We start from the raw sequence: 14,275 nt of genomic DNA, 5'->3' as shown, positions 1-14,275 counted from the left end.
CAATTCCATGATCCAAAAGACCTAACTGACCCTCACACTCCTTTCTTATACACACATATCATCAGTACAGTTCATTAGTATGGCCGTTACTCTACTAAATAATTACCATCACTATAGCTTCTATGATGTATATTTCAGCATATTAATTAAATATATGTTGGATTTTCACGATTTTTTTTTTACATTATAAGCCATAGAAATCTGTACTTTCATTTCATTTATGTTGTAATTTATTTATTAATTTATTATCCCATTTAACAGCTGTAGCAGTGCAGAAGACGATAAGCTACACTTTGTAAAAAGTGCAAATTCGTTGCTTAATCAGGATAAAAATGTGACTTTTTTGAGTTTTTCTTAATGCATAACTGTTTGCAGGATGTGAACCAGCCCAGAGCGACATGCATCCTCCAGGATGTCACTCCAGGGACCTACACTATAGAGGTACTTGAACGCAGCACAGGGCAAGCTTCAGCTATACACACTGCAGTAAAATGCTTAAAATGGGATCTACTGAAATCTACTGTGGACCTTTTGTGTGTTTATTAAAATGCAAAACACATAGCTTATTTAAAAACAGTTTTTTTGTTTCAAATGTCATATTTGTTTGTTTATACTTGAATTTGTTCTTTTTCTCCTCTCTACTCCTTCCTTTTGTGTCAATGTTGTCCTTTTTTCCTGTCAGCTAAGAGATGATGGTAACACAACCAGGAGACAAACTCAGTACCACGTCAGCCAAGGTGAGACACACTCATGTAATATAACACTATATGAAAAGGACAATTAGCAAACTTGTCCAAGATGTGGCTAAAGATTATTTTAGTTAGTGATTTGTGGTTGATTAAATGCTTAATTTCCATCACCCAGCACGATGTATTTAAATGTATAGAGTTTTTCATTTTAAAAGTCACTAAACACCTTTATGATTCATTTTGCTCTGCAATTTCATTCCAAATCTGCTTCAAACTGAAATGGCCATGAAAACATAAAACATCACTGCAGTGAGGACAGTCTGTACCAGTCAGATTATTGGCATTCACAAACTGGAAGACTGAAGTTTAGTCTGTTGCTTCCAGCTGTTTGTAGGAATATTTCCTCTGAGATTATTGAATACCTGCAACATCAGACAGCATCAGGATCCATGTGGAACAACGGCAGCGACTTCATTAATTACTCGAAAATTATTCCCGACTTGGAAACACAATCAATCAGAGTCAAAAACAGTAAAAGCAGAAAAGTGACCCTAACTTCAACACACAGATGAAGCAGCAATATTCATTGTCCCAAATCTGAAAAGGACTTCAATCACCATTTTCCCTTTTTTTCTTCTTTTTCCTCTTTTCATTCTCAGTTTGCCTGCTTTTCAGTTCCTACTATAATCAGATTGAATGTCAGATTGATACTTCGGCTCATCCTTTGGCTCTGTAACAGTTCACCCTACCAATAACAGACCTTTTGTCATTTGTGTATCAACCAAAATGCTCTGTATATGCTCGAGAACAGATTGAGGTGTCTCATACTGGGTGTGTTTGTTCCATCCTCCAGTCCACTCCCCCTGGGCGGGGCCTATCCGTGCCATGGCCATCACGGTGCCTCTGGTCATCATGTCTGCCTTCGCCACCCTCTTCACTGTCATGTGTCGTAAGAAGCAGCAAGGTGAGAGGAAATATGAGGACGATTCAAAGGAGGTCTCTCTATCCCTTGGGTTTGAAAGTCATGTTAAATTGTCAAAATTATACCATTTATAAGCCACAAACTGTAAGAACAGAAGAATTTGTCGACTTCTCAACCTTGAAAAAGTCCTTGAACTAAACATCTGTGACGTACTGTTTAGTTGGAAAACCAAAGTTTAACCTAAAAATGTGATGGTTCATCAAAATCACTTTGTTCTACATGTCTCACCTAAAAAAATGAACAGTTTTCAGAAATGAGATTCTGTAAGATACAAAAGAGTACATTTCTCAGTAAAACCATTAGTGATCAGCTACAACCAACAGTTACGTGACAATATTGCAGACTTTGCAGGCAAACGGTACCGGACAGTTGGAAATATGTTGTGTATATCGATTCCAGATTTTTAAAATTTTTGCAAAGTAAATAATCAAAGAAATTCAACTTTTAGTTTTTCTTTTTTGATGATTTATGGATTTATAACTTTGTCATACTGCACAGAAGACATTTTGAGCTCTCTCTACTTCTAGCCATGGTTGTGTTGTTTCCATGCAGGTGAGGGACTTTGTATTGCAGTGAGGAAAAAGCTTACATGGAGTAAAAATGTGACGGGAGCAAAAAGCTTCTAGGAACTACTGGGACTCAGAGGATTCGTGTAAAAAAATGAAATAAAATAGATGAATTTCTTTCCTTCCATATTGTAACTTTTTCAGTTTTTAGTTCAAAATACAGTCTTCAGAGTGCTTGCAGATGTGCACAGCTCACTGGTAGGAGCCTTTATTTTTTGTTGTGCAGCTATGAAACCCAAAGGATGAATTTTAATGTATTTGGAGATTCGTTCACTAGCAGCACGTGGCTGTAACTTCAAGTTCTTTGACATGTTAGATAATAATCAGTTTTAATGTTAGACTACTGTTTAAAATCCAAGTGACACGATAATAATAAAATTAATAAAATTGTCGGAGATAAAAACTCAGTGCAGTGTATATAAATCAACCCATTTAAAGAGATACAACAAGAAAAACTCAAGATCAGAAAAGTCTCTGATAAAAGTGTATTTTAAGAAGAAAGATGTCAGTGACTCAGCCATTTTCAGGCCTCTGTCCAGGGATCTCTAAGAGTCTGCTGGTGAATAAGGTACTAATAAATCAGAAAGATTCGAAGAGAGGCTATGAAGGGCCTTAAAAGTGATCAATAAAATCTTAAAATTTGTCCTGAAACCTGTCAACCCGTCTATCCTGAGTGTACAGACTGAAACAGGAGTGACTGCGTTCTGAACTAAGTGGAGTTTGTCTGTTGCTGTGATTGAAACATGGTGAAGTTAAAACAAACATCCAAATCTGATGGTTGAATTTCTGTCTGTTATCTGCGTTCATGTCTGTTTCCCTTTTAGAAAACATCTACAGTCAGTTAGATGAGGAGAGCAGCGAGTCGTCCAATCACAGCGCCGCCTTGAATGCCGAGCGGCCGTGGCCCCGCCCCAAAGTCTTCATCTGCTACTCCAACAGAGACTGTCCCAAACACACCAGCGTCATCCAGAGCTTCGCCTACTTCCTGCAGGACTTCTGCAACTGTGAGGTGAGATGTTCAGACCTGAACCGGAGACTGGCTAAGTGGACGATGATGAATAAGAGGAAATAAACTGTGGTATGTGGCTGTGACATCTCTGTTTGCTCCTGCTCAGGTTGTGTTCGACCTGTGGGAACACCTGGAGATGTGCAAAGAGGGCCAGATGTCGTGGCTCAGCCGGCAGCTGGACGAAGCCAACTTTATCATCACCGTCTGTTCCAAAGGCCTACGGTACTCTCTCTACTACACTGTCTTTACCCCTGCTGTTGTCCTCATTTACGGGCACCAACAATATTATTTCCTTGTGAAAAAAATCCAAAAATTCAGCAAAAAAATTCCTCAAATTTCTGAAAATTTGCAAAACCTTCAGGAAGAAAATTCCAATAATTCCTGAAAAGTTTCCCTTAAAAGTTTTATTTTAAAAAAAAAAAAATCCCTCAAATTTGGCAAGAAAATTCTTGTAAATATTTAGAAAAAAATGAGTAAAAATCTTCAAAAAAAATCCTAAAAATATCTAGTGATTCCATATATATCAGTAAAACCTCAAATATTTTCTTTAAGAACATTCACATAAAAATCAACCAAAATCCAGTTGATTTATTTGTGAATGTTGTTAAAGAAACATTTTTAACATTTCTTTTTTCCACCAAAAAATGTTCAAAGATTTCCCAAAAATGTCGAAAATGTGGACATCAGAAGTTTCACTGTGAAAATATATTTTTTTCCCACATTTTCAAACTTTAAAATGAGTCAATTTTGACCTGCAGGACGAAACGAGGGTTAAAAACAACAGTAGAAAGAACTGGTGCTGCTGTGTTGAATACTGCAGTTCCACCAGTGGCCACTAGAAGATGCTAAGCGTAAAGAAAAAAATATATTTCAACGGTGAAATGAAGCAGTGTTAAAGGTGTTTTAAAATAGTTTCAAATATATTACAGCTCAAATAGGTATAAGTTTGAGGTATTTTGTTCCATCTTTTTGTTCACATTATCCTCTCTTCAGTTGCTCCTTATGTTTCCTTCTTTTTGTTCTTCTCTACATTTTTACCATCCATCGTTCCACATTGTTTTCTTCTTCACTTCCATATTTTTTCTTTTAAAACAAATGCCCGCCGACCCACTTTCAGCAAGTTTTCTTGCACTCAAATTATGGATTGAGCTGAATATATGAGGTCTAAATTGACTGAAATTGACAGTATCTACTCTGCATTGCCCTTACTATACTTGATTTGCTCATCTACATATTTTTGAATTTACCACCAGCTATATATGTAGTATATTTAATGTCAGAGCCGTACACCATAGCAGTAAACTATAATTAGTTTCCATGCTAGTTGTACTTTGCATGTATCATCTGTCTTATCATGCATGTATTATACTGTGTGTTTTATGGTCCTTGTCCCCCACCAGCTCTCTATCTCTATCCCTCTACCTCCACCTCTACCCCTCTACCTCTATGCCTCTACCTCCACCTGTAACCCTCTACCTCTACCCCTCTATCTCTAACCCTCTACCCCTACCCCTCTACCTCCACCTGTAACCCTCTACCTCTCTACCTCTATCCCTCTATCTCTACCTCTCTACCTCTTCTGTCCCTCTCAACCCGCCCAGCCAGCAGGCAGATGGTTCCCCCACATTAGAGCCTGGTTCTGCTCGAGGTTTCTTCCCTGTTAAAAGGGTGTTTTCCTGCCACTGTCTCCTTAGGGCTGCTCTGGGGGTTCAGGCATATGGGTTCTGTAAAGCGTCTCTAGACAATTTGACTGTAATTGGCGCTTTATAAATAAAATTGAATTGAATTGAATTGAATTGAATCTAGGAAATTTCAATGTATGAAAAAATGTGCTAGAAGTGGGTCAACGTGCAACTTAAAAAATATGTTTTTTGGAAAGTATTTGATACATCAAGTCAAAAATTAACAAGTATCCTTATTAATTTCCATATTTTCTGCTATAAACATTTCAGACAAATTAGAAATTGCTGAACAGAGAAAAATTGGTGAATTGTGCTGGGATGACTAATTAACCATCTGCAGCTCTTCCTGGGTTCATAGTGCTACAGAAAGTAAGGACAAACAATAAGTACCTGTAGTTTAGACTTCTCTGAGCTGAGGGAGCCAACCTGTGTGTTTCACTGTTTGGTGGCTGTGGTAGACGTTTGTTATATAAAACTTACTAATATGATCTGTACCAGTGAACGTTCTTTACACTGAGACATTAATCCTTTCTTTTCCATATTGCTTTGCATTGTACTGCAGCTACTACATGGAGAAGAAGAGCCGCCGAGGAAAGACGCCGGTCAGTCGCCGTCACAACAGCAGCAGCAGCAGCCCCTCTCTGATTGGTGGGTCGGGCGGTGACCTGTTTATTGTGGGTGTGGCCATGATTGCAGAAAAGCTGCGGCTGGCGAAGCAGAGCGAGAGGGGCGGAGCTCAGGAGCTGAACCGCTACATGACGGTTTACTTCGATTACTCGACAGAAAACGACATCCCCACCATGCTGAGTCTGGCTCCCAGGTACAGCAGTCAACACTCTGAACCCCAAACACTTTCTAGGTGTTTGGTGCTCCTGTCACATTATTATTCTTTTTTTTTACTGCAATATAAAGTCCTGCACCCCGACAGAAACAGCACAACTGTGGTTAGAAGTAGAACTCAAAAATGTCCTTTCTGCACTATAGTGAAGATTTAATTCCATTAAACATAAAAACAAATGTTGAATTTCTGGGTTTTAGAACGTCAAAACATGTAAACATCTGAGTGGTATCCAGAAATATAATTATAAACCTGTTTTGTGTGTATTGTGGGATCCTGAACTCCAAGCAGTTCTGGGGAATATTGTGTTCCTGTCAAATGTTTCCTCTTTTTAGTCTAATTTTTCACTGCAGTAATAATTCCAGCACCTTAATACCATAAAACATAGAAATAGATGGACTTTTTTGATCAATTATTTTACAAAAAGATAATACTTGTAATGAAAAATTTTCCAGTTTCCCACAGGTGTTACCAAGGCTGGAAGAAGTCGTGACTCTGTGTACTAGAGACATTTTTGATTTATCTGCTCTTTGTAAACACAGCCTGCAGTTCATCCCACTTAAGCAAAAAGGTCTCTGAATTTTTGCCATTTGACTGTTGGTCACCCGTCAGTCACTGATGGCTTCACAGTTGCATCAAGGAGTTGAGAATTTTTTTAGTGTTTTTAGAATCTGTTGAGAGGAACTATGTATTATTGGAAAATATATAAATGTGACATGTAAAATAGATTGATTGTGACATAATATCACAATTTTATGCTTAGATCTGGCTAAATAAGTAGTTCAAGAACCATCAGAAAGCTCCAAATGTCTCTCTGTTTTTACAGTTACTGGCTCTGATAAATGACTGTGATTTTGGCGACTGTGTAAAGATAGCATACCTTTCAAATGTGGTGGTGGGTTGATGAAGACAGTAACTGGCAGGTTATTCAGTCCCTAAAACCATCATTGAATGTGTTCAGGTTTAAGTTGATGGACCAGCTGCCTCAGCTCTTCAGTCGGCTCCACTCCAGTCAGTCCAGTCTGGCTGAGCGTGAGCAGCAGCCGCTCAACGTCTCCAGGAGGAACTACTTCAGGAGCAAGTCCGGACGCTCGCTCTACGTCTCCATCTGCAACATGCACCAGCACATCAGCCAGAACCCCGACTGGTTCGAGAAGCAGCTGGCTCCTGCAGGAGGAACCTCCTCCGACTCGTCCTCCAAACAGCTTCCTCTGCCTGCAGCTCCAAGTCCTCCCCCAAAGCCTCCCTGCTGCTCCTCATCTCAGTCCGAGCAGCGGTTTGAGTCTGGCCTGGTGCTGAATGAGGTGGTGGTGAGAACGCTGCCACTGGAGGGCAGCGACACAGAACCCAGGAGGAACATGCTCCTGCTGGCCCCAGGCTCCAGCTCCAGCCTCAACCTTGGTCCAAGTCCCAGTCCTGGTCTGTGTCCCAGTCCTGGTCCCTGTCCTAGTCCAAGCCTGCCACACTGCTCACTGAGAGCCACTTCAAGGTAATAACACCGCCTTGTTTTTTATCCCCCAAGCTTCAGACTATCATGAAACCACCTGTCTGTCTGACTGCTGCTGCTTTATGTCTCTTTCAGGTCCACTTCTGGAATATCTGGACTTTTACCAGAGGAGCCTTCCTCCTCATCCTCCTCCTCCTCTTCACCTCCCCCCATTCTGCAGGATGAGGTGTGCCCTGACCCCGTCCAGGTAGAGGAGAGCTGTCCATCTGCTCCAGAGGTCCCACCTCCTCGCGATTCGGGGATCTATGATTCGTCCGTCCCCTCCTCAGAGCTTTCTATCCCTCTAATGGAAGGACTGTCACATGACCAAGCAGACTCCTCCTCCCTGGCTGACAGCGAATCGTCTTCTTCTGGGCTGGGTAAGGAGGCTGTCTGTCACCTGATGCTTTTTACATTTGCAATATCCTCCTCCTGTTCATTCGTGTATCTTTGCCATGAAGACAGAATCACTGATCACGTGTCTTTTAGGAGACGAGGAGCTGCCGGCCGTCGCGTCGCTCTGCTGCAGCTCTGTGACGGAGTGTAAAGCTGAGCTGAACCACCATCACCACAGCAACGCTCTCGCTCCTGTGGCATTGTTATAGAGGACGCCAACAGCCAATCAGTGAGGACCAGCCCAGTGATGTCATCACAGGGCCAGAACTATACTGGTCTGTACTGTCATCGCCAATCAAACATGACTGGAAGAATTAAAAGGCATTGGAGGTCACATGTTCTCATCAGCTATGTTGTAGAACTTACCTTTGCATTGGCAGTGGTAACCATGGTGACAGTACTTTCTGGTAATCATGGTAAGCACTGATTTTAGAGCTGTAGTCCTTGTTAACTGTGACATACACCACTGTTTTTTGAGCACTGTTCCCTGGTAACTATGGAAACCACTGCCTTCTGGAACTCCAGACCCCTGTGTTTATGGTAAAAATGGTGTTCTGCAGCATTGGTGCCTGGTAACTATGGTAACCCCAGATTTCTAGGACAATATTCCACAATCACTGTGGTAACCATTGTATAGTAGAACATTGGTCACATTTAACTGTGGTAACTACTGCCTTGTAGGGCAGTAGCCCATGTAGCTCTGGTGAATAGTGAGTTCTGGAACACAGATCCCTGGTGACGATGGTAGCCACCGCATTTTTAGAACAACAGTCCTCTTAATCATAACTACAACCGCAGAGTTCTGGGACACTACTTCTTGGTGTAACTATGGTAATGACTACATTTTGAATGGTAACCACTGAGTCCTAGAACAGTAGGTCACTGTGGTAACCACTGGGTTGTAGAACATTTGTCACTGGTAGTTATGGTAACCACTGCCTTCTGGAGCTGATAGCCCAAGTAACTGTAACCAGTGAGTTCTAGAACGCTGACAACCATGGTAACTATAGTAACCGCTGCATTTTATAATGGTTGTCTTAGTAACCTCCAAGTTCTACAACCGTAGTCCCTGTCCACTGTGGTCATCGCTCGGTTGTCCAACATTGGTCACAGGTAGCCATGGTAACTGCTGGGTTCTGAAACTTTTTTCCCTGGTAACAATGGTAATGACTGCGTTTGTCCAAATAACCATGGCAACCACCTTGTTCTGGAGTGACGATAATTCCAATATCTGTGGGAAACATGAAGTTCAGGACCACTGCTCCCTGGTATCTATGGTAAGCAGGTCATCTACAGTGATAGTCTCTGGAAAATACGCCTGCTTGGAGGGATTTTCAGGAACTGGATCTCCAGAGGCTGGCGGATGAAATCAGATGAGTTCAAACCAAAGCATGCCTCGATGGATTGGTTGATTGATTAGTGATGGCTGACTGTGAGTGGGTGTTCGTTACCAAAACAAGACGCTGAAACCAACTGATTGTTCTTACAATCTTGGATGCAGAAATACAGGAAGGCACAGGACTGCAGACGTGTTCAAATGTGACCCAGCAACAACATCTGACATCTTCAAAGCAGCTAAACTAGAAGCTGCTGAACGCATTGAAGCAGAAAGGACACAACAGGATGTGTTTTCTATTATTATTTGTAATATTCTCAACATGTGGGATCCAAACCAACTCAACACTTAACAATTTGCAGAAAACCACATGAATACTGTTTATAAAGTTGCCGTTTTTACATAAATCTGCCCTTTTATTTTCCGAGTAGAGAGTGATGGAGTATTGTAGTACTGTTAAAGAGCTGTCAGCAATGGTACTTAAACCTAATAATGTGACATAATACGGTGGAAGAGTGTAAATCTGTTTATTGTGAACTGAAAAGTTGTTTCTTTTCACTGCATTTTCATTCAGCGGTTCTGACAATAAAATTCATGCACGATAAGAACATTTGTTCTCGGTACACTATACTGCCATTACATCGTTAAGCTTTTCAGGTATTGGATACTGATGTTAAATTTCTAGATGTACATTTCCTAATGTTTTGTAATCATTTTCTAACATTGTTGCAGAAAGTGGCAAAGATGATGGCGCTTTAGTTTTTAAAATGACCGCATGACTTTAAATAAGCCCAGTTCTGCCCGGACATGTTGACAAGTTTGTCAAATGAAATGATGGAATTCTGTCACATGTCAAATTTAGGAGAAATGAAACACATTTTTTTTCACTTTTTATGTCAAAATTCAGAAATGGCCAACCATTCATTTGTCTTAGAGAATTTTTCTTAGAGAATTTTTCTATAAACGTAATAATTCCAGGCTTTTTCTTGTAAATCTTTTTTATTTTCCTGACAGGAATGTGCAGTTATTGATCCCTTGTACATATTTCATGATAGTCAGAGGACACCGAGGATCAGCAGCTGCACTTATTTTGTTTCCTGGATCACAAACCTTGAGTTCAGTGTGCTGTGAGTTTTTATAAACTCCTTTTAAAGTCAGTTTTCAGAGTTGCTGCTGACGCTTTTGGTTCGTCTACAGGTGTGAGTTTGTTGGAAGGATAGTTGGAGCATTTCCCACTTGTAAATATTTGTATTTTTCTCTGAAAATGTCTAATCTGATTTTATTTTGTATAGAGTGTTATTTCAGTATTTTTTTTTTTTATTTTAGAAATGTACTGTTTTATAGTACCTTAATTTAGGAAATCAATCAATCAATCGACACAAACATTCTTCTTTTCATATTTTCTTCAGTCACAGACTACTGGGAGTTTGTAGGATTCCTCTTGGTAGTCGCATCAGCAGCTCATAGATTTTTACTTTTGTTGCCGGATGTGAAGTTTGTTTATCAGATAACCAGGAGGTAATGTTGCTGCGTCAAAACCACATATTTAATAGCCCTATATAACCATTTTTATCACATAGGATCCATAAGTTTCTGAGACCTCTATCTCATCAACAGGATTAATAATTTCCTTAAAAACCAGTTGTATATAACCTGATCCATGTATTCTGCCCCCTTGTGGATCATCGTTCCACTACAAGCAGCTGAAGTTTCTTGCCCCTCTTCAAAATGTCTACTCATGAAATCATCAACACACTTTTTTTTTGGAAAATCATTGCTAATTTTCAAGAAGTAATGGTAAAAATAGCATCTAAATTGTTGCTCATTTTTTAAAAAAATAAGTATTTTCTACATTGAAAGTGCATATTTACTGAGTAATTCATCTTTCAGTTAACTCATTAAAATGATGTGATACTCCAGGATTATAACATGATTTTTCCTGCATTGTCATGTAACATTTTTGCAATGTAGTCTACATTATAGCGGTGAAAATACGAAGACACACTATTTTGATGACTTATTTAACTTAATGAATGAATAAAATGCCGTCTTCAAATGCGTTTTGAGTTTTTTACACAAACAATTCCTCTGAAATCACAATCGCTATACCATACTGACTTATTTTTAGATGTCAAAAAGACTAGAGGAAGAAAAATGAAAAAGAAATTACACTGAAAATGTCGTCAACAAACTGGATGGCAACACAAGTGGCATGGAGCAGTTAGAAGATGAGGAGGAGGAGGAGATGGAGCAGGTTTAGTGGAATCAGTCCAGATGTTCAGTGTGAGAACCTACTGGGAGATGGAGACAAAGCTCCCTGCACTTTGTTGTTCAGTTCTTTCTTTTAATCTCATTTATTGTATTATTTTTTTGTTCTGAAACGTGTCCGCTCCCTCAGTGCTGATTAGTAGACTGGAGCCAGTGGAGTTTTGCTTTAGATTGTTGTGAGCAGAAAGTTGCCAAAAAACACCCAATGGATCAAATTTAATGCAAAAAATATATCATAACCAAAATGATGGGGCAAAATTTTTCTTCTGGATTTTGTTAAAAGATCTAATAAACATCTAAGTTCCAAAAATGTGAGTTTTCTGGCTATTTTTGACAGGTCAGGCATTACAGGGTTTGCTCTCCAGCTGCTAATCGTCTCTCATTTGCTGCAAGCTGACTAACAGGTTTTACGTTCTTCCAGTGAAACACACTCAGACCTCAGTGACATAAAGAGCAGCAGACAGCTCTATAGTGTGGACGCTGTGAGGCATCAGAGCCTAAAACAACAGGAGCCAGTAAAACTCACAGACGGTGCTCAAAGGCACAAAGTCAGCCAGTCTGCAAAGGCCCGCCTTCAAAATAAGTGCACAAGCCTGAGCTGTATTTTTCCAACCTGTAAGATCTGTTATATTCAATTTTTCTGTAAATCCAAATGATTCAGTGATTCAGGCTGAGACAACAAATGAGTACAAAATGCAGCAGAGTAAAATTACATAAAAAAAAATAAACACAACAGATAAGTTAACCCCGTAAAACCCACTGTTGCAAAAATGCAAAACCAGTTTTATTAATTTTTTGCTATTTTATATATATATATATATATATATATATATATTATATAATATATATATATATATTATATATATATATATATATATATATATATATTTAGGTTTGACTGGATCATGTCGATTACACATAAATAAGTAGGTTGTTTCTAGTAATAATAGTAAATGTCATTTAAAAAGAATTGTGCAAATGTGATGTATCTCAGCCCCAAAAACATTGAAAAAGTCCTTCAAAGAAAATGGCTTTACAAATAAAAAAAAATAAATGTTTTGGCTTTGGTAGATTCTGGATGTAAATCTGCTTATCGATTGGAAGAAGATGTTTGTCTTCTAAGCAGGCAAGCAAGTTTATTTCTATTACAAAAGCTTGTCAGGAAAAAGGCAAACAATCAAAATATGCCAAATATAAAATACTAAATGCATTGGAAGAAAATAAATACAATAAAAATACAGACAAGTTGATTAAAATGCACACAAACTTTATGAAGTCATTAAAAGGGATTAGATAAGAAAACAAGTACATGTAAAAGATTAAGTAAAGAGTAAAATAGGAAAATGACGTGGAATTATAGAAATAGATCAGTTTAGATCAGACTTTGTAAATAACAGTGGTAATAAATGAGGCTCTTATTTTGACATGAGGAGACTCAGCTGTGACTCATGAAGGAACCAAGAATCACAGCGACTCCGTCTGTGGCTGAGATCAGCTCAACCTGGACTTTTATTCACGTGAAGAGGAGAAGCTTGACTTTTTATTCACCGGACGAGCGACAGAATCTGGAAACACCAGTTTGTTTGTTTGTTTGTTTGTTTGTTTGTTGTAAAGCCACGGATCGTCATTGTGTTCCGGAGCTTTGGGAGGAGCTGCGGTCCGATGCAGGCAGGTGATGGATGTCAGTGGGGATCCCGGTGAGGACGAGCTGCTCTCTGGTTGTTTATCCGCTTTATTTAGGTTTTTAAAAGCACTAAAAGTGTTGAAACTGTGGGCTGAGCCAGAGACGGACAGAGTGAACTGTGTGTTAACTGTGTGTCTGCCGAGGGTTCAGGAGGAGTCTGAGGTGAAGAAGAGACTCAGAAAACTCTGGTTTTCTCATGGAGAAAACAGGTTTTATTGCTGTGAGTCACGTTTGCCTCAGCCTGAGGGTCATTCCAGAGCTGGAGGACATTTTACGTCCCACTCATCAAATTTACAATAATCCAAAATCCTAAAACATACAGTTGTTGTGTAAATGTTCTTGTCCTGAGATCAAATCTAAAAAATAAAAATAAAACTAGGAGAAAAAAATGTTGGAAAATATTTTTTAAATAATAAATAAGTCTGGAGTTATCTCTAAAATGAAATGTTTCTCTTGTCCCACACCCCTGATGACCAAACTGAATCTCAAATACAACAGTTAAACAGTTAAAATGAAATTTACATCTTTTTTTGGGTATTATTTTTTCATTCATGTCTCCTGTAATTGTGGTAACGTTTTTTAATCAACATAATATTTTAAATAATAATTCTTATACATGGAACGTGTGTCCCACAACATGTTAGCATAACCTGTTGATATTTTTGTCGTTTCCTGTCTTGTTTGTGTCATTTTGTGTCTTGTTTGTGTCATTTTGTGTCTTGTTTTTGTAGCTTTATGTATTGTTTTTGTCATTTTGTGTCTCGTTTCTGTCATTTTGTGTCTTGTTTTTGTCATTTTGTGTCTCATTTCTGTCATTTTGTGTCTTGTTTGTGTCATTTTGTGTCTTGTATTTGTAGCTTTATGTATTGTTTTTGTCATTTTGTGTCTTGCTTTTGTCATTTTGTGTCTCGTTTTTGTTGTTTTGTGTCTTGTTTTTGTAGCTTTATGTATTGTTTTTGTCATTTTGTGTCTTGTTTCTGTCATTTTGTGTCGTTTTGTCATTTTGTGTCTCGTTTTTGTTGTTTTGTGTCTTGTTTTTGTAGCTTTATGTCTTGTTTTTGGCATTTTTTTTTCCTGTCAAATGATCTCTTACTTTACTGCACTGAAAAGCCTCAGAGCAAATTAATAAATTAATGTCTGCTTTGTCTCTCACAGTTCAATAAATCAAAGGCAAAAAATGCTGTTTACTACATGATACAAATAGTGTATTATTGGGCCAATTTAAAAGTTTTATTAGATTCCTGAATCCATTCATCCATGGATCATAGGCTTCTCAGTCCAGACAGCATGTACTGAATGATTGATCCAGTCTAAACCAAGACTGGACTACATGATCTAA

At 38.8% G+C, this 14,275-nt stretch overlaps 2 protein-coding genes across 6 annotated transcripts in view; both read left to right on the top strand.

Moving 5' to 3' along the window:
- Nucleotides 1–9,592, top strand: part of il17rd (interleukin 17 receptor D) — a 44,801-nt gene extending 35,209 nt beyond the window's left edge. The window contains exons 8-16 of the mRNA XM_055010947.1: nucleotides 376–441; nucleotides 683–737; nucleotides 1,543–1,653; nucleotides 3,062–3,246; nucleotides 3,353–3,468; nucleotides 5,491–5,748; nucleotides 6,728–7,255; nucleotides 7,349–7,632; nucleotides 7,742–9,592. Coding sequence (XP_054866922.1) covers nucleotides 376–441; nucleotides 683–737; nucleotides 1,543–1,653; nucleotides 3,062–3,246; nucleotides 3,353–3,468; nucleotides 5,491–5,748; nucleotides 6,728–7,255; nucleotides 7,349–7,632; nucleotides 7,742–7,857 — 1,719 coding nt within the window. The 3' untranslated portion in view covers nucleotides 7,858–9,592. The remainder of the gene's footprint in view (nucleotides 1–375; nucleotides 442–682; nucleotides 738–1,542; nucleotides 1,654–3,061; nucleotides 3,247–3,352; nucleotides 3,469–5,490; nucleotides 5,749–6,727; nucleotides 7,256–7,348; nucleotides 7,633–7,741) is intronic.
- Nucleotides 9,593–12,711: 3,119 nt separating this feature from the next.
- The window catches only part of arhgef3 (Rho guanine nucleotide exchange factor (GEF) 3), a 51,080-nt gene continuing 49,516 nt past the window's right edge, over nucleotides 12,712–14,275 (top strand). For all 5 annotated transcript variants that reach the window (XM_055010400.1, XM_055010399.1, XM_055010397.1 and 2 more), the window contains exon 1: nucleotides 12,712–12,949. In XM_055010400.1, the coding sequence (XP_054866375.1) occupies nucleotides 12,928–12,949 (22 nt within the window). In that variant the 5' untranslated portion in view covers nucleotides 12,712–12,927. The remainder of the gene's footprint in view (nucleotides 12,950–14,275) is intronic.

The sequence above is a fragment of the Amphiprion ocellaris genome, chromosome 5 (assembly GCF_022539595.1).
Source record: "Amphiprion ocellaris isolate individual 3 ecotype Okinawa chromosome 5, ASM2253959v1, whole genome shotgun sequence".
In the NCBI taxonomy this organism is placed as follows: domain Eukaryota; kingdom Metazoa; phylum Chordata; class Actinopteri; family Pomacentridae; genus Amphiprion; species Amphiprion ocellaris.
This window is presented reverse-complemented; position numbering and strand designations above follow the sequence as displayed.